Source organism: Rhinoraja longicauda, chromosome 11, assembly GCF_053455715.1.
Source record: "Rhinoraja longicauda isolate Sanriku21f chromosome 11, sRhiLon1.1, whole genome shotgun sequence".
NCBI classification, from domain to species: domain Eukaryota; kingdom Metazoa; phylum Chordata; class Chondrichthyes; order Rajiformes; family Arhynchobatidae; genus Rhinoraja; species Rhinoraja longicauda.
The window spans coordinates 54196916-54223371 of NC_135963.1; the positions used below are offsets into that span (position 1 = coordinate 54196916).

General features: G+C 44.9%; 1 protein-coding gene across 3 annotated transcripts; it reads left to right on the plus strand.

Annotated features, from left to right (window-relative positions):
* The first annotated feature begins 1055 nt into the window (after window positions 1-1055).
* uchl5 (ubiquitin carboxyl-terminal hydrolase L5) lies at window positions 1056-25667 on the plus strand. 3 transcript variants are annotated; one of them, XM_078407754.1, is made up of 11 exons: window positions 1056-1340; window positions 4132-4195; window positions 8327-8432; window positions 9821-9946; window positions 11847-11908; window positions 11995-12125; window positions 15151-15214; window positions 15980-16082; window positions 19403-19516; window positions 22869-22967; window positions 25279-25667. In XM_078407754.1, exons 1-11 carry the CDS (start codon window positions 1265-1267, stop codon window positions 25321-25323), a joined length of 990 nt encoding a protein of 329 aa, XP_078263880.1. In that variant the 5' UTR covers window positions 1056-1264; the 3' UTR covers window positions 25324-25667. The 3 variants fall into 3 exon arrangements, with proteins under 3 accessions (XP_078263880.1, XP_078263881.1, XP_078263882.1); XM_078407755.1 differs by having other exon boundaries at window positions 25189-25323; XM_078407756.1 differs by lacking the exons at window positions 1056-1340; window positions 4132-4195; window positions 8327-8432 and having other exon boundaries at window positions 9825-9946; window positions 11797-11908.
* The last annotated feature ends 789 nt before the right edge of the window (window positions 25668-26456 follow it).

Sequence of the window (26456 nt, forward strand, 5' to 3'; positions counted from 1 at the left end):
CACTACCATGCCTGGTGCACACATGAGCCCACACCTGTACAAGCCCAGTTACCCACATCTTAAGTCCACATCTGGAGTCCACACCTGGAGCGGCCTGTTTGCCCACACCTGATCAGGCCTGGTTGCCCACAGCTGGAACCTGGAGCCCCGAGCCTGGAGCCCCACACTGGAGCCACAACTGGTGAACACACCTGTAGCCCACGCCCTGTGCGCACATCTGGAGCCCACACCTGGAGCGGCCTGGTTGTCCACAACTGGAACTTGCAGCCCCAGACTGGTGCACACATCTGGAGCGGCCTGGCCCACACTTGGAGTCGCAGACCTGGTGCACACATCTGGAGCGACCTGGCCCACACCTGGAGTGGCCGCAGACCTGGTGTACACATCTGGAGCGACCTGACCCACACCTGCAGTCGCAGAGCTGGTGCACACACCTGGAGCCCAGAACTGGTGCACACATCTGGAGGGGCCTGGCCCACACCTGGATTGGCCCCAGACCTGGTGCACACATCTGGAGCGGCCTGGCCCACACCTGGAGTGGCCGCAGACCTGGTGTACACATCTGGAGCGACCTGACCCACACCTGCAGTCCCAGACCTGGTGCACACACCCGGAGCCCAGAGCTGGTGCACAGATCTGGAGTGAGCTGGCCCACACCTGGAGCCCCAGACCCATTGCACACATCTGGAGCGGCCTGGCCCACACCTGGAGCCCCAGACCTGCTGCACACATCTGGAGTGAGCTGGCCCACATCTGGAGCCGCAGACCTAGTGCACACATCTGGAGTGACTTGGCCCACATCTGGAGCCCCAGACCCGGTGCACACATCTGGAGCGGCCTGGCCCACACCTGGAGCCCCAGACCTGCTGCACACATCTGGAGTGAGCTGGCCCACATCTGGAGCCCCAGACCTAGTGCACACATCTGGAGTGACTTGGCCCACATCTGGAGCCCCAGACCCGGTGCACACATCTGGATTGGCCCCAGTTTCCCGCCAGCCGCCCGTTGCCAAGGCAACGCGGCGCGCATGCGCGGGCTGCCTGGCCTCGCCGCGGGGCGTGCCGGGAAGAGGCCGTGCCATCGCCGGGCGGTCGGAGCGTCGGCGGCTCCGTCACCGTCGGCCCGCGCTCTCCCGCTCCCTCACCGCGGCCCCGGACACGCGCAGCCCCCTCCCCCCCCCCCCATCACTCACTCACCGCGCCACAGGCCCGGCGGCGGCGGCGCAGGGAAGCGCACGGCACGGGCGCGCGGCGGCGCTGCGGGAATGGCAGGCAGCGCGGGCGAGTGGTGCCTGATGGAGAGCGACCCCGGCGTCTTCACCGAGCTGATCAAGGGCTTCGGTACGGGGGGGGGGGGGGCAGTGAGCGGTGCAGGGGGGGGGGGGGGGGGGGGAGTGAGCGGTGCAGGGGGGGGGGGGGGGGGGAGTGAGCGGTGCAGGGGGGTGGGGGAAGGCATAGTGGTGGTGGAGTGGGTGGGGGGGGAGTGAGCGGTGCAGGGGGGTGGGGGAAGGCATAGTGGTGGTGGAGTGGGTGGGGGGGGAGTGAGCGGTGCAGGGGGGTGGGGGAAGGCATAGTGGTGGTGGAGTGGGTGGGGGGGGGGGGTGGTGCAGGGGGGGGGGGAGGCACGGTAGACCAGGGGGGGGAGGTGGAGAGGGGGCATAGTGGTGGAGTTGTGTGGGGTGGGGGAAGGCATGGTAGATCGGGGGGGGGGGGGGGGGGGATAGTGGTGGAGGCATAGTGGTGGTGGAGTGGGAGGGGGGATGGGGAAAGGCATGGTAGATTGGGGGTGAGTGGAGGGATAGTGGCGGCATAGTGGTGGAGTGGGTGGGTGAAGGGGGGGGAGTGGTGGAGGGGGTGGGTGAAAGACATGGTAGATCAGGGGGTGGAGAGGGGGGGAGTGGAGGCATGGTGGTGGAAAGGGTGGGTGGGGGGAAGGAGTGGTTTAGGGGGGTGAGGGAAAGGCATGGTAGATTGGGGGTGGATGGAGTGGGGGACAGTAATGTGGGGGGTGGGGTAGTGGTGGAAGGTGGGTGGAGAGTTCAGGGGGTGGGGAAGGGGATTAGGGAAGGGCTGGAAGGTTAGGGGTGAAGTGGGTCAACGAAAGTGTTGGAGAAGGGGATTGGGGAGGAGTTGAAAGGGAGGGGTGGGTGAGGGGGAGGTTGGCTGGGGGAGAAAGTGGGGTGGGGGAGGTTAAGGAAGTGGACTGGAGAGAGTGCGATGCTGGGAAAGGGAGGGAGGAAGGGTTTTGGGGTTATTGGATGATCAATTCTGTACCTCCTGCCCAAGGCAAGGGTACAGGAAAGGGCATTGCTCGGATGATGGGGATCCTTGGTGTAGGTGCTGCCTTCTTGAGATAGGGCCTCATGTTGATGCTTTCGATGGTGGAGAGGACTTTGCCTGTGATGGTCTGGACCATGTCTCTGCAGCCTCTTGCATTCCTGAGTATTGAAATTGCACGGCAAGGAATACATTCCTAGCTTGCCCGACAGCCTCACCCTTGTTGCTGATGCCCTCAAGCCCTGGCAACATCTTTGTAATTCTTCTTTGCACTCTTTCCAACTTAGCGACATCTTTCCTATAGCAGGGTGATCAAAACTGAACACAATGAACTTAATGCAGCTTCACCAAAGTCTTGTGCATGCAACCAGTCAGGATGCTGTCTACGGTACATCTGTAAAGATCTGATGGAATGTTCAGGAGCATACCGAAGCTCTTAAAAACCACGGGAAAGCATTGTGGTTATTCATTTTGCATTTTTATTAAATATTATCTGTGTGTATTGTATTGCACACACGGGTGCTGCTGCAAATAAGACTTTAATTGTTCCATTGTCAGAACATATGGCATTTAAATACTATTAACTCTTAAATGAGCAGAACGGTTAATTACAGGATAATGCAGATGCTGGTATATTGAGCAAAAAGTAAACTGCTGGAAGAACTATGGATCAGGCAGCATCTGTGCAAGGGAACAGACAGCAAGGTTTTGGGTTTGGAGCCTTTTCCAGTCTGAAGAAAATCTCCAAACATATATTGCTTAAATGTAATATCTAATTCCCTATTTCTGGGAATCGATGAGTGGAGAAAACTCCACAGATGCTGCCTGGCCACCAAGTTCCTCCAGCACTGAGAAAACTCCACAGATACTGCCTGGCCACCAAATTCCTCCTGAGTTCTGCCAGCAGTTTTTTTTGTTTTTGTTTGCTCCAGGTGCCACTGTCTATTGTGTCATCACCTCATGTTTAAGGACCTGTGATTCTATCATTTGTGCCAAACAACTTTATTGATCTTGCTTATGGAATTCAAGGCCAGAAAAGATAGTGTTCCAGTTAGTTTGATGATAAATGCAAGGAACCCTAGAAGATTGGTGGTTGGTTCCGAAGGAGGCATAGCAGTGCGTCTTTCTTAGAGTTATGAAGAGCTTCGGTACGTTTCTGAAAATTCCAACAAACCTTTACAGATATACTGTAGAAAGCATCCTGACTGGTTGCATCATGTCCTAGTATGGTAATTCCAATACCTAGGCTGAGGCTGCAGGGATGGTCCATCGCAGGCACTGCCCTTCCAGCGAAAGCATCTATGTGAGACGCTGCCTCAAGAAGACGGCCTTTATCATCGAGGATCCGCACCATCTGGGCCAAGCCACCTCCTCCACCCTTGGGCAGGGAGTACAGAAGCCTGAAGTCCCACACCGCCAGGTTCAGGAACAGCTACTTCAGGTTTTTTAACCCACCTACACAACCCTAACTCAACCTCGACAACAGAACGCTATGGACTACCTCTTACACCACCATGCAGTTTTTTTAAAGTTATAATTTTGCACTAATGTCTTGTATTTTTGCAGTCTTCCTTTTTAGAATTTTAGGTGTAATTTATGCATAATTTTGTGTCTGATTTTTCTTTGTACCTGTACCTCGCCACACTCGAACATAACATATGATAACAAACTTGAACTTGATCTTAAAACCATCGCCTTTGATCAAGGACTGTGGTATTTGTATTCTATAAAAATGCCTCCATTTCCCTCAATGTTTTGCAATGCAACGACTGTTCTGTAGACCTTTTAAAGTTTTGTGTAACAAAATAAGTAATGTATTGTTAAAAGTTGGTTTAATAATCTTTATATATTTCAGGATGCAAAGGTGTTCAGGTGGAAGAAATATGGAGTCTAGAACCAGAAAACTTTGACAAGTTAAAGTAAGTTACCAGATCAGAGTAAAATTTAAAATTGCTACTGTATAAAAAGTGCATTTGGGGTTCAACTTTCGTTTTTGCTTGACATAGAAGCAGTACCAGTCTGGTTCTTTGAGGGTATGCTAACCATTGAGGAGGTTAGTAATGGATTAGAGAAACAATATGGCATACTGAGAAAGCTACACAGATGCTACTTTCCTGGAAGTGTGAAATTATATATGCACGGTAGCGCAGCGGTAGAGTTGCTGCTTTACAGCGAATGCAGCGCCGGAGACTCAGGTTCGATCCTGACTACGGGTGCTGCACTGTAAGGAGTTTGTACGTTCTCCCTGTGACCTGCGTGGGTTTTCTCCGAGATCTTCGTGGACTGACATCAGGCTCAGACGCAACAGCCGCTCATTGTTCCCGTAGTTATTTATTGTCATGTGGACGGAGACACGGCAAATTGCGTGTTTAGTTTTGAGATGCAGCGAGGAAACGGGCCCCTTCGGCCCGCCGAGTCATCGTCGACCAGCGATCACCCCGTACACTAGCACTATCCTACACACTAGGGGCACGGTGGCGCAGCGGTAGAGTTGCTGCCTTACAGCGAATACAGCGCCGGAGACTCAGGTTCGATCCTGACTACGGGCGCCGTCTGTACGGAGTTTGTACGTTCTCCCCGTGACCTGCGTGGGTTTTCTCCGAGATCTTCGGTTTCCTCCCACACTCCAAAGACGTACAGGTATGTAGGTTAATTGACTGGGTAAATGTAAAAATTGTCCCTAGTGGGTGTAGGATAGTGTTAATGTTCGCTGGGCGGCGCGGACTTGGTGGGCCGAAAAGGCCTGTTTCCGCACTGTATATATATGATATGATATGATATGAAGGAAAAATTAGCTGTTTTATTTCGTAAGGGTGCAGGAGCAACAATACCACAGGGCTTTTGTTCAGAAATTATCAAAGTTGACAGGACAAATTGGGGGAAAAGAACAATTGCCTTCTTAAATGAAGACCGTGTCCAAATAGATGCTCTGTACTTTAATGGGATGCTAAGTAGTGCATCTTTATGACTAAATGGTGTACTGGCACCTCTAAAAAGTTAATAGATAAACATAGGAAAAAAACTGCAGATGCTGGTTTAACTGCAGATGCTGTGTCGAAGGTAGACACAAAATGCTGGAGTAACTCAGTGGGTCAGGCAGCATCTTTGGAGAGAAGGAATGGGTGACATTTAGGGTCGTTTCAGACTCTGAAGAAGGGTCTTGACCCGAAATGTCACCCATTCCTTCTCTCCAGAGATGCTGCCTGACCCGCTGAGTTACTCCAGCATTTTGTGTCTACCTAATGGTTAAACATATTTTGTTTTCCGGCACGTGACACCGCCGTTTATTAATTGTGTGTACCAGCACGGTTTGTTCTCCAACAAAAATGCACTCTTGCTAAGTAAGCATTAAGTAAGTAATTGATGTCTAAAATTTTGGAAACCAAGTTTTCAAAGAGGTGGTAGAGGTGATTTAATAGATAATAGGTGCAGGAGTAGGGCATTCGGCCCTTCGAGCCATTCAATGTGATCATGGCTGATCATTCACAATCAGTACCTGGTTCCTGCCTTCTCCCCATACCCCCTGACTCCGCTATCTTTAAGAGCTCTATCTAGCGCTCTCTTGAACGCATCCAGAGAATTGGATTCCACTGCCTTCTGAGGCAGAGAATTCCACAGATTCACAACTCTGACTGAAAAAGTTTTTCCTCATCTCCGTTCTAAATGGCCTACCCCTTATTCTTAAACTGTGGCCCCTGGTTCTGGACTCCCCCACCATTGGGAACATGTTTCCTGCCTCTAACGTGTCCAATCCCTTAATAATCTTATGTTTCAATAAAATTATCCCTCTCATCCTTCTAAATTCCAGCATATACAAGCCTCATCAGTCTTTCAACATACGACAGTCCCGCCATTCCGGGAAGTAACCTAGTGAACCTACTTACAAGTGTGTTGACAGACTTTAGTGCGAGGAAAGATCGGGGATGGTGGAGGTGTCTCCCCTCAAGTAACAATGGTTATAGGGGCATTTGAAAGACATACACAAAATTGTGAAGGGTTTTGATGAAATAATGATGGAGATTTTTATACAAATTGAGCAAAGTAGGAACATCTATTTAAGGTGAGCGATAAAAGAATTTGAACTATTTTCTTCACCGAAGTTAATGTTATGATCAGGAATGCCCAGTCTGCGGTTGTGAAAAGATTACTTTGAAAGAGTAAGTACTGTACATCAAAAGGAAAAATACACTGGGCTGATGGAGCAAAGACTTTGGTGATTGGTATTGATTGAGCAGACTATTTAAAGATACATTACAGGCACATTGGCCTGGATGATTTCCTATTGTGTCCTACACAACATCAGTGAACCAGGTTGTAATTTACCTTCTCATTTATGGGATATGAGTAGAGTCACAGTCATAAAGTGTGGAAACAGGCCCTTCTGCCCAACGTGCCCACACCGACCAAGATACCCCATCTATACTAGTCCCACCTCCCCTTGCTTGGCCCATAACCCCCTAAACCAATCCTATCTTTGTACCTGTCCAAATGGACATATGTCTAAATGGGACATAGGTTTAAGGTGAGAAGGGAAATATTTAATAGAAACCTGAAAGACAACTTTTTCCACACAGAGGGTGATGGGTATATGGAACAAGCTGCCAAAAGAGGCAGTTACTAAAGCAACATTTAAACGAACAATACTGGATACTGATACCGTCCCTAGTCACGTATTGTTGCTCCTTCATAGTTCGGCAATCGGTTTAAATCCTGGATCTTTCTGCACACTGTGAGAATATCTTCACCAGAAACAGGTCAAAGGAGACATTGTATCCTCACCTGCATTCACCTATTGCTTGCCTGGCTTTGCCGCACTCCCATCTCCATTTTCCAGGTTCCTCACCCCCATTCCGTCAGTCTGAAGAAAAGTTATGACGCAAAACATCGCCTGCCCTTTCCCACTTTCATCTGTTGAGTTCCTCCAGCACTTTGTGTGTTTTACTCAAGATTCCAGCATCAGCAGTTCTCTATGGCTTCACGCCTGGAACTAATCCGTTCATGCATTCATGAGGATTATAATACTGAGGCAAACCTTAATTTATCCCACTATGCAAGAGGATTGCCACTTGATAATTGGAGAACCACAAACATGACCAGTCAAATAAAATTTAAGTTAAGCTATGAGAGGAATAGACAGGGAAAGCCTTATTTCCCCAGTATGGATATGTCCAACACTAGCAGGCATAGATATAAGTAAGGTGAGAGTGGGAAAGTTTAATGCAGATGTGAAGAGTAAGTATTGTTGATACAGAGGATGGTGAGGGCCTGGAACACATTGCCAGGAGTGGTGGTGGAGGCAGTTACAATAGTGGTGTTTAAGAGCCTTTTGGATAGGCACATGGAAGTGCTAGGGATGGAGGGATATAGATCATATGCAGACAGATAGGATCAGTTCAACTAGGCATCGTGTTCAGCACAAACACCAGTGTTACTCCACAAGGATTGGTGCTGGGACCCTTGCTATTTGTAGTTTGTGTGTGTGCTTTGGAGATGGATGGAGGTGGCGTGATTAGTAAGGTTGCTTATCAGGAATCCCCTATGTGCAGTTGTGAAAAGATTACTTTGAAAGAGAAAGTACTGAACATCAAAAGGAAAAATACACTGGGATGATGGAGCAAAGATTTTAGTGATTGGTATTGATTGAGCAGACTATTTAAAGATCCATTACAGGCACATTGGCCTGGATGATTTCCTATTGTGTCCTACACAACATCAGTGAACCAGGTTGTTCTGTGAAGCGAAAAGTTTGTGTGGCAGTCATGAAAATGATAAAATTGCTTAACGGCAAAATAGTTCCGTCGGTCAGGCAACATCTTTGGGGGAAAGGAGTAGGAGGCGTTTTGGATCTGAAGAAGGGTCTTGACCAGAAACGTCACCTATTCCTTTTGCCAAGAGTTGCTACCTAACCCGCTGAGTTACCCCAGCATTTTGCCTATCTTTGATGTAAACCAACGTCTGTAGTCCTTTCCTACACAGAATAGTTGAGTGTGTTTGTGTCTGTCATGCCATGTTGGATGTAGTTTTCCCATAATAGTCTTCTTTCTTTTCAGACCAGTTCATGGCCTAATCTTCCTATTCAAGTGGCAGCCAGGAGAAGAACCAGCAGGATCCATTGTTCAGGATTCGAGACTGGAGAAAATCTTCTTTGCCAAACAGGTGGACGAAGAGAATTAATCCTAATTTAGAAAAGCGTACAGTAACACTCTGATAATGTGGCACATTCTGGCAGATTACCATTGTGAACAGTAAGCGTTCACGGAGAGACCCTGGAAAGGGGCACTGCTACCTATATTTTGAGCAAGTAACAATAAAATATTGGAAATAATCAGCAGGTCAGGCTGCGTTTATGGAAAGAGACAGAGTTTAACATCTTTCATCAGCAAAACAAGTCGCTGACAACGAGCCTCTGACCGATATTGTTAACTCTGATTCCCTTTCCACAGATGCTGTCTGATCTGTTAACTTTTCCAGCGTTTTCTGGATATATTAAAGAGATTAGATGAAGAAAATAGGATGAGACATTTGGAGAATAAATTAATTTGTACCTGGGTTGAATGACCTGTTTCTGTGCTGTAAATACATTCCCATGGATTAAAACGGAGTAAGTCACCAGATAAATGTGTTTTCTCTTCCTAATTCAAGGAAACAAACCATGTCTATACGGATACAACATTCATAAGTGATCAGAGCCGGATTAGGCCATTCGGCCCATCGTCTACTCCACCATTAAATCGTGGCTAATCTATCTTTTTCATTCTCCTGCCTTCTACCCATAACCCCTGATACCCATACTAATCCAGAGGAGGAATTTCTTTGGTCAGAGGTTAGTGAATCTGTGGAATTCTTCGCCACATAAGGCTGTGGAGGCCGTCAATGGATATTTTTAAGGCAGAGATAGATTGCTATCTCTGCCTTAAAAATATCCTTTGATGGCCTCCACAGCCTTATGTGGCGAAGAATTCCACAGATTCACTAACCTCTGACCAAAGAAATTCCTCCTCATCTCCATCCTAAAGAAACTTCCTTTGATTCTGAGGCTGTGACCTCTGGTCCTAAACTCTCCCACCAGTGGAAACATCCTTTCCACAGCCACTCTATCCAGGCCTTTCACTCTTTGGTAAATTTCAATGAGGTCCCCCTTCATCCATCTAAACTCCAGTGAGTAATGGCCCAGTGCCATCAAACGCTCATCATATGTTAACCCACTCATTCCTGGGATCATTTTCGTAAACCTCCTCTGGACCCTCTCCATGGCCAGCACACCCTTCTTCATATATGGGGCCCAAAATTGCTCACAATGCTCCAAACGTGGTCTGACCAGCGCCTTATAGAGCCTGAGCATTATATTCCTGATTTTGTATTTTATCGATGATTTATTTTGATGCAAAGGTATCTTCTCACTGTTTGAGTAGTCTGAAGAAGGATCTCGACCTGAAAAGTTGCTTATTCTTTTATGAGATGCTGCCTAACCCACTAAGTTACTCCAGCATTTTGTGTCTATCTTCTCTCTGTTTGATTTCTGTTTTGTTTTATTCCCCCTCAAGGTTATCAATAATGCCTGTGCAACTCAAGCAATTATCAGCGTTTTGTTGAACTGTGTTCACCCAGATATAGAGCTCGGGGACACTCTCGGGGAATTTAAAGAATTCTCACAAAGCTTTGATGCCGCGGTAAGTATCTCCAAATGGTTCTACTTTCTTTACGTGTAGAATTCTTTACAGCTGTAATTGGAATGCAGTTGGTACAATACACAGTTTTCATTTACAGTAAAACTCCATTAAGTGGCTAAAGATAGACACAGAATGCTGGAGTAACTCTACGGATCTGGCAGCATTTCTGGAGAAAAAGGATAGGTGATGTTTCGCCTGAAGTAGGGTCCTGACTGAAGTAGGGTCCTGACCCAAAACATCACCTATCCTTTTTCTCCAGAGATGCTGCCTGACCCACTGAGTTATTCCAGCACTTTGTGTCTATCTTTGTTAATAACCAGCATCTGCAGTTCTTCGTTTCTACATTAAGTGGCTATCTGCAGCCTTCTATGCTTTTGCGATTGAAGTAGTTATATAGATGCTTATTAAATAACTCTCAAACTAACCATCCACTACCTGTATCATCTATGATAGTCATCTCCAAGCTTCTGTTGAACTCTTCTTGCCATTATCCACCTATCACATGCCAGCTTTCTCCCACTACAATCAGTCTGAAGACCTGAAACGTCGCCTAACCATGTTCTCCAGAGATGCTACCTGACATGCTGAGTTACTCCAGCACCGTGTCCAAGTGTCCTCACTGATCTTAGGAAGTCACATGTTGATTAATAGGGTAATTCTAGTTGCACTGTCAACGTTCCCAGCAAGCTCTTTATTTTGGTTGTGATGGTGGGAGGAAATTGATAAGTTAATTTATGAGGGTGGTGAATCTGGAATTCATTGTCACAGACGGCTGTGGAGACCAAGTCAATGGATAATTTTAAGGCAGATATTGACCGATTCTTGATTAGTCAGTGTGTTGGGTTATGGGGAGAAGGCAGGGGAATGGGGTTGACAGTCAAGTAAAGTCAATTCTATTTGTATAGCACATTTAAAAACAACCCATGCTGACCAAAGTGCTGTACATCAGTTCAGGTACTAAGAAACGAACATTCAATGGCACACAAACATAACAGCACATACATAAACAGTTCACAGCGCCCCCTCAGAGGGCCTCAAACGCTAAGTTCACAGCGCCCCCTCAGAGGGCCTCAAACGCTAGGGTAGACAGATCAGCCATGATTGAATGGCGGAGTAGACTTGTGTAGGGTCTACTCTGCCTACTTCTTAAACCAGCAGATGTTGGTTTAAACTGAAGATAGACCCTAAATGCTGGAGTAACAGCGGAACAGGCAGCATCTCTGGATAGAAGGAATGGGTGACGTTTCGGGTCGAGACTCTTCAGACTGATGAGTGGACCTGATGGGCTCAATGACCTTATCCTGCTCCTAGAACTCGTGAACAGGCCAGTCACTGAGGCTGATATGTATGTGTGCCCTGGCAGGCAGGCAAAGATGTCTTGTTTAGCTAGGAAATTCTTGGGGGTTCTTGGATCTAGAAAGTGTGAGAATGCTACTAAAATGAAAAAGTGAGAAATAGATTTATTAAAGAAACAGAAAATAGTAATGGATTCAAAAGAGTGCAGATGCTGGAATCTTGAGCAAAACATAAAGTACTGGAGGAACTCAGCCGGCCAGGCAGCATCTGTGGAGTGAATGGACTGACATTTTGGGTCGGTACTCTTCAAACTGGTGGAGTACTGGGGAGAAAACTGGACAAAGGTGGGGGTGGGGCAAAACCTGGCAAGTGCTGGGTGGACGCAGGTGATGTGGGGGTTCATTTGTATGTAATTCATAAATACATTTTTGTGCTTTATTCTGTTGGAAACACCATTGTGTGCTTATTTGCAATCCAGAATATTTCAAGCAAGTGACATGGGTGGAGTGGAGGATGGTGAATATTTACAATAGCCCTTGTTTTAACTTTGTTAGGAGAAACTAAAGCAGTCCTTGGACTCATTAATTTTGCTCTTGTAAAACAGATGAAAGGCTTGGCACTGAGCAACTCTGACGTTATTCGGCAAGTTCACAACGGTTTTGCCAGGTAATCAGTCTCTCTACATCACTTGTTTTATTTCACCAGCTTTTTCCAAAGTTCTTCTAATCCCATTCTGGCAACTTCCTTCCCAGGCAGCAAATGTTTGAGTTTGATGCCAAGACTGCAGGAAAGGAGGAAGATGCATTTCATTTTGTCAGTTACTTTCCCGTCCATGGAAGGTTGTACGAACTGGATGGATTAAGAGAAGGACCAATCGACTTGGGTAAGGATGCTTTCATTGTTCGGACGGAGGGGTGGCACAGCGGTAGAGCAGAGATCCCGGTTCTGATCCTGACTACGGGTGCTATCTGAACAGAGTTTGTGACCGTGTGGGTTTTCTCCGGGTGCTCTGGTGTCCTTCCACACTCCAAAGACGTGCAGGTTTGTAAATTAATTGGCTTTGGTAAAATTGTAAATTGTCCCTGGTGTGTAGAATTAGTGCTAGTGTATGGGGTGATCACTGGCCTAGTGTGTAGCATAGTGCTAGTGTACGGAGTGAGCACTGGCCTAGTGTGTAGCATAGTGCTAGTGTACGGGGTGAGCACTGGCCTAGTGTGTAGCATAGTGCTAGTGTACGGAGTGAGCACTGGCCTAGTGTGTAGAATAGTGCTGGTGTACGGAGTGAGCACTAGCCTAGTGTGTAGCATAGTGCTAGTGTACGGAGTGAGCACTGGCCTAGTGTGTAGAATTAGTGCTAGTGTACGGAGTGAGCACTGGCCTAGTGTGTAGCATAGTGCTAGTGTACGGAGTGAGCACTGGCCTAGTGTGTAGAATTAGTGCTAGTGTACGGAGTGAGCACTGGCCTAGTGTGTAGCATAGTGCTAGTGTACGGAGTGAGCACTGGCCTAGTGTGTAGAATTAGTGCTAGTGTACGGAGTGAGCACTGGCCTAGTGTGTAGAATTAGTGCTAGTGTACGGAGTGAGCACTGGCCTAGTGTGTAGCATAGTGCTAGTGTACGGAGTGAGCACTGGCCTAGTGTGTAGCATAGTGCTAGTGTACGGGGTGAGCACTAGCCTAGTGTGTAGCAAAGTGCTAGTGTACGGAGTGAGCACTGGCCTAGTGTGTAGAATAGTGCTGGTGTACGGAGTGAGCACTAGCCTAGTGTGTAGCATAGTGCTAGTGTACGGAGTGAGCACTGGCCTAGTGTGTAGAATTAGTGCTAGTGTACGGAGTGAGCACTGGCCTAGTGTGTAGCATAGTGCTAGTGTACGGAGTGAGCACTGGCCTAGTGTGTAGCATAGTGCTAGTGTACGGAGTGAGCACTGGCCTAGTGTGTAGCATAGTGCTAGTGTACGGAGTGAGCACTGGCCTAGTGTGTAGCATAGTGCTAGTGTACGGAGTGAGCACTGGCCTAGTGTGTAGAATAGTGCTAGTGTGCGGTGTGAGCACTGATCGGTGCGGACTTGGTGGGCCAAAGGGCCTGTTTCCGCGTTGTATTTCTAGTGTCTACAGCCGTGGCGCTGTGCCCAACTTGGACAAGTACATGGATGGGAGAGGTTTAGGTTTAGAAATTCTTGAACAGAGACCCAATCAATTTCCCTCTACTAACACTCTCCTCCACCAGGTGGAACCTGTCGTCACCCTAAACAACTTCTCTTTTGACTCTTCTCACTTCCTTCAAGTTACAGCTGTAGCCATGGGCACTTGCATGGGTCCCTGCTATGCCTGCCTTTTTATTAGCTATGTTAAATAGTCTTTGTCCCAATTGTACGCTGGCACCATTCCCCATTCTTTCTCCGCTACATCGATGACTGCATCGATCTTATCGAAACATATAAGATTATTAAGGGGTTGGACACGTTAGAGGCAGGAAACATGTTCCCAATGTTGGGAGAGTTCAGAATAAGGGGTAGGCCATTTAGAACGGAGATGAGGAAAATCTTTTTCAGTCAGAGAGTTGTAAATCTGTGGAATTCTCTGCCTCAGAGGGCAGTGGAGGCCAATTCTCTGAATGCATTCAAGAGAGAGCTTGATAGAGCTCTTAAGGATAGCGGAGTCAGGGGGTATGGGGAGAAGGTAGGAACGGGGTACTGATTGAGAATGATCAGCCATGATCACATTGAATGGCGGTGCTGGCTCGAAGGGCCGAATGGCCTCCTCCTGCACCTATTGTCTATTGCATTGGAACAGCCTCACCCTTGCAAAATCCGTTCATTTCTTTAAGTTTCCCACTAACCCACCCTGCCTTAAATTCTTGGACTATCTCTGACATCTCTCTCCCTTTTCTTGATCGTTCTGCCTCCATCACACAGGTTAGACGGTCGACTGACATCTACTACAAACCAACCATCTCCCACAATTATCTGGACTACACTTCCTGCAACCCCACTTCTTGCAAAGAGTTTCTCTAATCTCAATTTATCCATCTCCACTGCGACTGTTCCCAAGATGAGCCTTTCCATTCTGTCCATTCTTTAGTAAAATTGGTTTCCACCATCCATCATATATGGATTCCCCGCCCGCGTCTCCTTTGTATCCCGTAGTTCTGCTCTTGATCCCCCTTCCCCCAGACGGGAAAAGGGTAGAGTTCCCCGGTCCTCACCTTTCACCTCACCAGTCTCCGCAACAAAAGCAGCATTCTCTTGCTTTCCGCAGCCTCCAACGGCTTCCCACCACCAATTACATCTTCCCATCTCCACCCCTTTCCGCCTTCCGCAGAGACCGCTCCCTCTGCAACTCTTTGGTTCACTTATCCCTTCCCGCCCAAACCACCCCATCCCCAGGTACTTCCCCCCGCATCCCTCCGGAAATGTAACACCTCTCTCATATGTTGAGATGAGTGTAAATAGAACCTATAAGAAAATAACTGCAGATGCTGGTACAAATCGAAGGTATTTATTCACAAAATGCTGGAGTAACTCAGCAGGTCAGGCAGCATCTCAGAAGAAAGGTCTCGACCCGAAACGTCACCCATTCCTTCTCTCCTGAGATGCTGCCTGACCTGCTAAGTTACTCCAGCATTTTGTAAATAGAACAGGTCATTTCTCATTTTGACAGTAGATCGATTGAATGTTTGATGTTTCTCTATGAAGCCTGCGCACAGTTAAGATTCACAAGCTCAGTAGGAAGTACCATGAAGGTTATTGATTGTATTACTCGTACTTTTAAGATGATTAATTTATGTGTCCTACCATGTGGTATTGTAAAACAATATGTTCTCCTTACTGTGAGCATTACTTGTGGGAAAATCTATTGCCATCCAGATGCCTTTATTCATATGTGTCGATTTGTGATGTTCTTTTCCCAGGAACATGTAATCAAGATGACTGGGTCAGTGCCGTGCGACCGGTCATAGAGAAGAGAATACAGAAGTAAGTATACGAGTTAAGAGTACGTTTGTTCATTTTCTTGGTTTAAGGGCAATTATTCTCAGCAAATGTCTACAAGTCAATTAGTAATTCGGTTAAATATTGCAGGGTGGAAGCAGTTCTAAATAAAATGCGAGAAAAGTGTAGGCAATGACACTGCTGATTTTGAAGCGCAGTTGGATTAACAAGAAGGGAAACTTTAATGGATACTTGGCTGGTCAGGGTTGTAGTGTAATTTTATCTTATCAGTAATGTGCTTCTGTGCCTCAGACCGAAGAGATGATAAGGAGCCAATACCTATTCCTATGTTGAGGTCCACCACCGATTGTCCACCAATAAAAGGGGTGTCCCCTTTAATCCGGATAAAATTACAACAGCATACTTGAAATCCGCCCCCCCCCCCCCCCCCCTCCCCGGGAAGTACCCCTGGAAATGTGGTGCCTAGGCTGGGTGAGGCGGCCGATCCCGACCTCATCGGGACTTCCGTGTCAGTTGGAGGGTTGTATTTGACTCCTGCAGCCAGGGCACTGGAACTCTTTGACCTGGCCAAGGTAAGTGAGGACTGGATCTGGCTGCACATTGACGCTTTCAACGGGTCGGGCAGGATCTGTGGAGGGAATAGTCAGGCGATGTTTCGGGTCGGGACCTTTCAGATGTAAATATTCTCTGGATTGTCCTCAATTAAATAGGTGTGGGATATTTAATTAATGTTTGTGGAACTTGTCTGTGTGTATTTTGGTCCAAACCTGACAGTTTTTTGGATTCCAGGTACAGTGAGGGAGAGATCAGGTTTAACCTCATGGCGATTGTGTCGGACAGGAAGATGATATATGAAAGAAAGATAACAGATCTACAGAGACAGCTATCAGAGGTGAGAATTATTTACTGGTATAAAATCATCATTGCGTCTGCTGCTCATTCATGTCTAGTTCCTCGTGTTCTCTTGTGATTTCCTTCGCTCAGTCCGCCTTAACCAACCTGATCTCCCAGTGGCCTCAGCACTTCAACTCTCCCTCCCACTCCCAGTCTGACCTTTCTGTCCTGGGTCTCCTCCATTGTCAGAGTGAGGCCCAGCGCAAATTGGAGGAACAGCATCTCATATTGGGCAGTTTACACCCGAGTGATATGAACATTGACTTCTCCAACTTCAGATAGTTCCTCTGTCCCTCTCTTTGCTCTCCCCTTCCCAGCTCTCCCATTGTCTTCCTGTCTCCAACTACATTCTACCGTTGTCCCGCCCCTCCCTGACATCAGTCTGAAGAAGGGTCTCGGCCCGAAACGTCACCCATTCCTTCTCTACTGAGATGCTGCCTGACCTGCTGAGTTACTCCAGCATTTTCTTGTGCCTACCTTCTCTTGTGATTTAATCACTTTGTCCTTTGGAAGAATACCTTGCAGGAAATGAATACAGGAACGGTACTAACTGCAGCAAACCAAATGGTTTATCAATGTATTTATTCAATTAAGTTCAAATGGAAATATTATGCTGACTTATAGAAATAAATGCTACTTACAAAAGTAATATTTATTTCTATATTTTCAATTAATATTTAATTTCTCTACATCTAAGGTTTGAGTATAGCTCAAAACCATTTGGCAAGCATTTGACAAGTCCTGGCTGCGACAAAGGGCTTTAATTTAATTTAACACATAACAAAGATTTTGTGTGCTGCATTGAAAGATAGGAAGTGCATTGGGAGACCAGTGTCTTTCTGGGACGAGGGTGGGTGGCACAGTGGTGCAGATGGTAGAGCTGCCACCTCACCATGCCCAAGACCTGGGTTTGATCCTGACCTCTTTTACTGTCCATGCGCGTTCCTGTGACCAGGTGGTTTTCCTCCCTCATCCCAAACACACGTGGGTTTGTCGGTTAATTGGCCTCTGTAGATTGCCCCTAGTGTGTAGAGAGTGAATGGGGAAAGTGGGAGAACATAACTAGTGCGAACGAGTGATCAATGGTCGGTGTGGACCTCGGTGGGCTGAAGGGCTTGTTTCCATGCTGTGTAACTAAACTATCTGTAAAACGTGATTAATATTTAAAGCACTATTAACATCTGTAAGACACTATTTATATTTAAGTTATTTTGAGTGGATCAAGTGGAAAGAATCTTAAATAGTCAACTCTTTGAAAACGATGGAAAATAATCTGTCGTATGCACTTGCACTCTTCCATCTGGCAATGATGGCAATTGAATGACTCACTTCCACTTGTTAAAATGAGCACAAATTTGTTTGAACTTACAGCATCTTTACCAGGTGCTGATTAACTAGAGTCTGATCTTTCTCCTAATTTTCTACAGTTGGTAACTAGTTTCTTTTTCTTGTGGCATTTGGGGTTTGAGGGCTTCGTGGCCATTTCAGGAATGTATGTATTCCCCTTGAAAGTTAAGAAATCACTATGTTTCGCGATATGGATTTCACTATGTTTCGCGATATGGATTTTCATATAACACAGGATGATTTGGGAATTTAACTCCTTTGATAACACGACGAAAGCCATGCAGGTGTTGTATAAATTGGTCAGAGATTAGTCTCCAGCTTTAAGCTCTTCAGGCCAATGATAGCAAAGTCATGTTTCTAAAATCCACCATATAATCTCTTGCCGCATTCAGATCGACATTAAATCCAGCTCATCCACTTTTTTTCTTTTACACCAGAACTTTGCAAGACAATATATAATGTTGTATCTTCAAACACAACCATATTTTAGGGGAGTTGCCTCTCTGGCAATGTAAACAGCGTGATAGGCTCTTGTTCTTTACATTGTGTGGGTCTTTTTCCTTATTAATAGCATATTGCTGCCATATGGTTAATTAGGGGCATCTTATTGCCTGAGACAATCTCGTCTGTTTATAGTCAGTAGTGAAGGTGGTGAGATGGAAAGCTATTTGTGAGGTTCCCTGAGGTTCATGCTTCGAACACTCTAACTTATGCGAAAGAGTGCTGAAATACATGGAGATTTAGTTTAGTATAGAGATAAAGCTTGGATACAGGCCCTTCAGCACACCGTCCCAAATCCGCACTGACCATTGATCGCCCGCCCATACATTAGCTCTATCCTACAAACTAGGGACAATTTACAGAAGCTATTTAACCTACAACCATGCACGTCATAGATACATAGAAAACAGGTGCAGGAGTTGGCCCTTCGAGCCATTCAATGTGATCATGGCTGATCATCCACAATCAGTACCCCGTTCCTGCCTTCTCTCCATATCCCTTGATTCCGCACGCCCCAAGAGCTCTATCTGACTCTCTTTTGAATGCATCCAGTGAATTGGCCTCCACTGTCTTCTGAGGCAGAGAATTCCACAAATTCACAACTCCCTGGGTGAAAAAGTTTTTCCTCATCTCAGTTCTAAATGGCCTACCCCTTAGTCTTAAACTATGGCCCCTGGTTCTGGACTCCCCCAACATCAGGAACATGTTTCCTGCATCTAGCGTGCCCAATGGAACATTTTTGGGATGTGTGAGGTAACCGTGGCACCCGGAGAAAACCCACATGGCCACAGGGAGAATGTACAAACTCCGTACAGACAGCACCTGTTGTCAGGATTGAACCCGGGTCTCTGGTGCCGAAAGGCAGCAACACCATCACCACACCACTGTGTTGAGGTGCAAGTTTGGAAAGTTTCTTGAACAATTACACACGGTAGTGTCTTGGCCAAATTGGATTTGGATCCCTAAGGGCTTGAAGTTCTGTCATGTAATATTATATTCTGAATTTTCTGCGTTACAACACATTATTTTAGTTAATGCAGTGATCCTACAGGGAAGCTTCACTTGACGCAGTGCATCAGGAATATTAAAAAATTGCACTTTGGAGTGTAAAATTAATCTTAAAATGTTTCCAAAAGTTCCTATGCAATTTCCACACGGCCTGACAATTCCAAATCATTTTAGTGCTTCAAGTTTAATTGGATTATTTAGTAGTCTGAATTAAGACTATAAAGTTCACAGCCAGTCTCAATATAATTTTGAATTTCAGATTTTTTCAATTATTTTTTAATTAATAAGACGAAAGTTGATTATAACGTTGTTCCACAGATTCCAGGATTTACCCTTGTTTAATTTGTTTGTACTTTTCCGAATACCTAGAAAATAGTGCATGAAAGAAACGACAAGAATTTAAAATGGAAGCATTATGCAGATTGCATATTGAAAATGTTCTATCTATTGTTTTCTGTGCAGGAGGAGCCCATGGATACAGATCAGAGCACCAGTGTCATCAACTCTATTCAGTCAGAAGTAGCTAAATATCAGATGCTGATTGAAGAAGAAAATCAGAAATTGAAACGGTACAAGGTGCGTTTATCGAAACAAATACAGCTGATAACTGTTTAATGCAGTAAAGCTGATCAAAATGTGAATAATTATAGCTTGTGTTTATAAGAAAACAAAGTAAATCTATAAAAAGTAATGACAACTTTGTTTCTGGGGGACATTCTTGTGGGTACACCTGCCATTCCCAATGGTGGCTGCTTACCGTCCCCAGTATTAGCAATGGTAATGTCATAAGGGAAGCCATTAGGCCATCGGCCCAAGAGGCCTGCTCCGCCATTCAATCATGGCTGATCTATCTCTCCCTCCTAACCCCATTCTCCTATCTTCTCCCCATAACCACTGACACCGACCGGTATTAATCAAGAATCTATCTCTGCCTTAAAAATGTCCATTGACCTGGGCTCCACAGCCTTCTGTGGCAAAGAATCCCACCCTTTGACTAAAGAAATTCCTCCCCATCTCCATCCTAAAAGATGTCCTTTAATTCTGAGGCTATGACCTCCCCCACTAGTGGAAACATCCTCTCAACGCCCACCGTATCCAAGCCTTTCACTATTCGGTATGTTTCAATGAGGCCCCCCCCCTCATCCTTCTAAACTTCAGCGAGTACAGGCCCAGTGCTGTTAAATGCTCATCATATGTTAACCCACTCATTCCTGGGATCATTCTCGTAAATCTCCTCTGGACCCTCTTCAGATATGGGGCCCAAAATTGCTCACAATACTCCAAATGTGGACTGACCAGTGCCTTACAGAGCCTCAGGATTACATCCCTGTTTTTGTATTCGAGCCCTCTTGAAATAAATGCCAGCATTGCATTTGCCTTCCTTACTACCGATTTGACTTGCAGATGAACTCTTTGGGAATCATGCACCTGCACTCCCAAGTTATAAATGACTTTATAATCGGATTATTCTTTGACATAGGGTATATATAAATCACGCTGTTGGCATCCTGAAGTTTTGCTTCAGGAGCGTGGACTGCTACAAAAACATTTTGCAGGTATCCTAGTCCTTTCCCAATATTGTTATGGTGAAGTGTTTTGGCAGCCGCAAAGATATGTAGAAACATTAGGTTTAGGTATTATTGTCACAGGTACCAAGGTACAGGGAAAAGCTTTGTTTTGCATGCTATCCGAACAGAACAGAGAACACTATACATAAATACAATTAAGCCAAACTCCAGTACAATAGGTAGAGCAACGGGTAAGATATAGAGTGCAGAATATACAGTGCCCTCTATAATGTTTGGGACAAAGACCTATCATTCATTTATTTACCTCTGCACTCCACAATTTGAGATTTGTAATAGAAGAAAAATCACATGTGTTTATAGTGCATTGTCAGATTTTATTAAAGGCCATTTTTACACATTTTGGTTTCACCATGTAAAAATTACAGCTGTGTTTATACATTATCCCATTTCAGGGCACCATAATGTTTGGGATACGTGGCTTCACAGGCGTTTGTAATTGCTCAGGTGTGTTTAATTGCCTCCTTAATGCAGGTATAAGAGAGCTCTCAGCACCTAGTCTTTCCTCCAGTCTTTCCATCACCTTTGGAAACTTTTATTGCTGTTTATCAACATGAGGACCAAAGTTGTGCCAATGAAAGTCAAAGAAGCCATTATGAGATTGAAAAACAAGAATAAAACAGTTAGAGACATCAGCTAAATCCTAGGCTTACCAAAATTAACTGTTCGGAACACCATTAGGAAGAAAGAGCTTATGAATCGCAAAGGGACTGGCAGGCCAAGGAAGACCTCCACAGCTGATGACAGAAGAATTCTCTCCATAATAAAGAAAAATACCCAAATACCTGTCTGACAGATCAGAAACGCTCTTCAGGAGCCAGGTGTGGATTTGTCAATGACCATTGTCTGCAGAAGACTTAATGAACAGAAATACAGAGGCTACACTGCAAGATGCAAACCACTGGTTAGCTGCAAAAATAGGATGGCCAGGTTACAGTTTGCCAAGAAGTACTTAAAAGAGCAACCACAGTTCTGGAAAAAGGTCTTGTGGACAGATGAGCTGAAGATTAACTTATATCAGAGTGATGGCAAGAGCAAAATATGGAGGAGAGAAGGAACTGCCCAAGATCCAAAGCATACCACACGGTGGTGGGGGTGTTATGGCCTGGGCATGCATGGCTGCTGAAGGTACTGGCTCACTTATGTTCATTGATGATACACTTCTGATGGTAGTAGCATAATGAATTCCTATCTGCTCAAGTTTAAACAAATGCCTCAAAACTCATTAGCCGTAGGTTCATTCTACAGCAAGACAATGATCCCAAACATACTGCTAAAGCAACAAAGGAGTTATTCAAAGCTAAAAAATGGTCACTCTTGAGTGACCAAGTCAATCACCTGATCTGAACCCAATGGAGCATGCCTTTTATATGCTGAAGAGAAAACTGAAGGGGACTAGCCCCCAAAACAAGCATAAGCTAAAAATGGCTGCAATACAGGCCTGGCAGAGCATCACCAGAGAAGACACCTGGCAACTGGTGATGTCCATGAATTGCAAACCAAGCAGTCATTGCATACAAAGGATATGCAACAAAATACTAAACAAGGCTACTTTCATTTACATGACATTGCTGTGTCCAGAAACATTATAAAATGGGGGGACTATGTATAAACACTGCTGTAATTTCTACATGGTGAAACCAAAATGAAGAAAAATCCCCTTTATTAACATCTGACAATGTGCACTTTAACCACGTGTGTTTTTCTTTTCCTATTACAAATCTCAAATTGTGGAGTACAGAGGCAAATAAATAAATGATGGGTGTTTGTCCCAAACATGGAGGGCACTGTAGTTCTCAGCATTGCAGCGCATCAATTTCATTGACAAAATGCAATGTCCGTAACAAGGTGCAGGTGAATCGGACAGCTTCTGGAAGGACTGTTCAGAAGCCTGATAACGGAGGGGAAGAAGCTGTTCCTGCGTAGTTATGGTGGCGCTTTAGATCTATACAAGATGTATATAGCCTCATCCAGTCAGGGATGGTCCACCCTTGGTTAGCGTGTAGTCAGTCCACCCATGGTTAGCGTGTAGTCAGTCCACCCATGGTTAGCGTGTAACCAGCATCATCAAAGGCCCACACCTCCCTGACCATGCTCTCATGGTGTAGTCCCAAATCTCCCAAGCTCCCTCATTGTTGACCCTGGACCTTTCCTCTGCAACTATATTGTGTAATGCTGTAAAACTATATTCTGCTCTCTGGTATTTTTCTCTTTGCACTGCCTGCTGTACTTGGGTATGGGTTGACTATACTTGCGTATAGCATGATATTTAATCTGGTTCTACAACGCTTTAAATGTAAAACGTGCTAATTCTTATTTTGTGTTCCATTTTTTTTTTCCAGATTGAAAATGTCAGAAGAAAACATAACTACCTACCCTTCATCATGGAATTGTTAAAGACTTTGGCAGAACACCAACAGTTAATACCACTAGTAGAAAAGGCAAGTGACTTTGACACTGAAAATAATGCTTATTTCTTGGCTGTGTGGACAAAGCAGTGTAAATCCATCAGTCTAGTGTAAATAACGATTGAAGGTTGCATGTGTCTCTAATAGAGAAGTGAAGAAAGCTTGTTCAGGGAATACATATCGTACATGTGATTCAGAAGTTGTTTGGGGAAAGTTATATAAACAAAAAAAAAACACGTTATCCTCTCAGCAAGTAGATAAAAAAACAAGGCAATATTTATGCCAGAGGAATCTCTAGAACCACTGTAATAAGACAAATGGACAGATACATGGATAGGAAGGGTTCAGAGGGCCATGGGCCAAATGCAAGCAAATAAGACCAGCCCAGGATGCCAAATTGGTCGGCATTGACAAGGTGGGCTGTTTCTGTGCAGTACAGCTCTATGACTTTACTTGTTCCCCATTCAACTGGCGGTGGAGAGAGTGTAAATCTCCAAACCGCACGATTGTGCATGTCCAACTATCTGCCTATCAACCCCCCCTCTGCCAGGCTTTGTCTGCTTCTCCTCTCTTCCAGCTTTCTCTCTCTACCCCCCCCCCCCCCCCCCCCCCACACATTCTGTCTGAAGAAGGGTCTCGGCCGTCACCTATTCATGTTCTCCAGTGGTGCTGCCTGACTTGCCACCTTGTATCCTCTTGTGTATTGACCAACATCTGCAGTTCCTTGTTTCTATTAGCTCTTGGGTACACTCTTCATTTTTGGGTGGGGAGAGAGAGAGTGAGAGAAAAGTTAGAACTGAAGCAGAAAGATTTTGGTGAATGGGAACTGCACACTTCTGTCTCTGAGGTGTACACCTCAGATTAGACGAGCTTAAAGAAAGGTGCTGTGCACAAAATCAGGTAACCTTAATGTAACGTAGCCCGCACCAATCCCTTTTAGATCAAACTTGCTTATTTTGGCATGGAATATGTACATCATCTTTCAGCCAGGTAACAGCCATACCATACAAATTTGTTTTTCATTTACATTTCATCTATGTTCGTTGTATGTAACAGTAAGCATATATTATAGTATAACCTTGAGATTACATAAAATGGTGGACACTGACCTGGGTACTGACCTCCCCACTATCGAAAGGATCTATAGTAGGCAGCCAGCATCGTCAAAGACCCACACCTCCCTGACCATGCTCTCATTAAACTCCTACCATCGGGAAGAAGGTACCAGAGTCTTAAAACTGACCTCCAGGTTCAGGAACAGCCTCTTTCCAACACTACAAACACCAACTAAACCTCCAACGTCTTGGTGCACTAAGAACTTTGGACTTTTGATTTACATTAATATTGGATTTTTAGAAATCTATTGAACTTTCTCTTGTTTGTATTATCTATGAGTACTGTTTACAGACCACTTAAGCTGATGCAAATAAGAATTTCATTCTTCCATTTTCATACATACATATGACAATTAAACATATGTTGACCACCTTGAACTTTTTAATAAATTCAAACAAACCTAAATGCAGGTTGCAGTTGAAGTGGTGTAAATGCTCTGCAGCTTGACTGACTAATTAATATAATTAAATGTTCAAAGGGATGTGTGCGACTTTTTACAGCACAGGAAATCCCCATTATGGGAATTATCCATGTATATCAATAATGGCTTGGATAATAAGTTCCAGTCTTAGACAGTGAGATATTGAAAACCAGCAAGTAATTGGGAGAGATGTCTTGTTTTAGCAAAACACAATTTCAATTTTTGTTGGCGCAGCGGTAGAGTTGCTGCCTTACAGCACCAGTGACCCGAGCTCAATCCTGACTACGGATGCTGTCTGTACGGAGTTTGTACATTCTCCCCATGACCTGTGTGGGTTTTCTCCGGGCACTCCGGTTTCCTCCCGCATTCCAAAGACGTACAGGTTTGCAGGTTAATTGGCTTTGGTAAAAATTGTAAATTGTCCCTTGTGTGGAGGATGGTGTTAGTGTGCGGGCATTGCTGGTCGGCGCGTTCTCGGTGGGCCAAAGGGCCTGTTTCCGCACTGTTTCTCTGAACTGAACAAAGTGCTGAAGAAACTCAGTTGGTCAGGCAGCAACTGGGGATGAATGGTCAGTTTTAAGAAAAGTCCCGTCCAAAATGTCTGTCCATTCCCTGACCCACTGAATTCATCCAGCACTTTGTGTTTAGCTTCAGATTCCAGCCTCTGCAGTTTCTGGCGTTGTCTTTGTTCTGTATACTTTCTCTTCTCCGTTACAGAAGGACATCAAACGGTGGGACGCAGAAAAGTAAAATGGTGCTTCTTGTTGGTTTCGCATGATGGAATAATGTGTTTGTTCCTCAATGCAGGCAAAAGAAAAAAGCAACGCTAAGAAAGCTCAAGAGGCCAAGTGAATCTTGTTCCTAATAACTTTTGACCATTTGCTGCTGTTAGTTCTGTTCTCAGAAGTGAACTCCGCTCGACAACCAGTGGTCTTCTCAAATGCTGTTGACAAGTGCAAAGCACACTTGTATTTGAAATTATACATCTCGTACAAGTCTTTTAATTGTTCCTCATTTGCATTATTTGCATGCATTACATACCATGTTTAATACAAGTGAGATTTTTAAAACAAAGTTTCCCCCATGCAAATTTTTCAAAGTGCTGCCAACATTTTGCGACCCAGATTTTAAGAGTCGCTTTTTTTGTCTCGTGTTGAGTAATGCAATTGATTTAGATGCATGTCAAGGTAATAAATGCTAAATAAAAAAATATTATTAAAAAAAAAAGCCAGTGTTTGCATCGGATCTCACAACTAATTCCGGATTTATATTCTGAATACTGAAGGTTGAGCTGCTATTAGTGTGATAGAAATCACGCTTCATGTATTTTTAAACAGCTGTGTGGCTCAATATTTTCAGGAATAGTAATCAAGTAAGTTAATAGTGCCACGAGCACATAAATAGGTTATTGTATTTTAAAAAAGCACAAAGTGCTGGAGTAACTCAGCGGGTCAGGCAGCATCTCTGAAGGACATGGATGGTGACATTTTGGGTCAGGGCCCTTCAGAATCTATAACCAGGTTGTAATAGACAGCAAACCCCCCACAAGAGATTTATTAATTGTTTTGATAATGTTCTCTTCTGTTCCAAGAAGCACAAACACTTCCAAGGATTGATTTCTGAAAATAGGAATTTGTTCTATTTTTATTCCCTAACTGTGTACGCATCGCTGAAAGAATAACTTAAAATCTCATCATAAAATGAAATCTGCAGTTTTGATTTGCAACCCAGTTGTTTTGAAAGTTGTCGGTCCTTTCAGCCCAGAAATTTGAATGGTGTCTTTATTTGAGCCTGCTCTTTTTTAATCAAATTGTTTATTCTACTTTAGTTATGTTAATTCCATCACATTCAGATCCAACACAGCCAGTAAACCATGGAATTGAGCGATGCTGTATGAATCGTATGTGCACAGAGGAGGGAACACAGACCTATTCAATCCTCGTTTTAAACTTTTAAAACAAACTTTTTTCTTGGAATTGCCAGAA

Coding starts and splice junctions, on each gene's coding strand:
- uchl5 (XM_078407754.1), top strand. CDS start 1,265: ATGGCAGGCAGCGCGGGCGAGTGGTGCCTGATGGAGAGCGACCCCGGC. Junction 4,196..8,326: donor GAAAACTTTGACAAGTTAAA/GTAAGTTACCAG, acceptor CTTTCTTTTCAG/ACCAGTTCATGGCCTAATCT. Junction 12,126..15,150: donor AGAAGGACCAATCGACTTGG/GTAAGGATGCTT, acceptor TTCTTTTCCCAG/GAACATGTAATCAAGATGAC.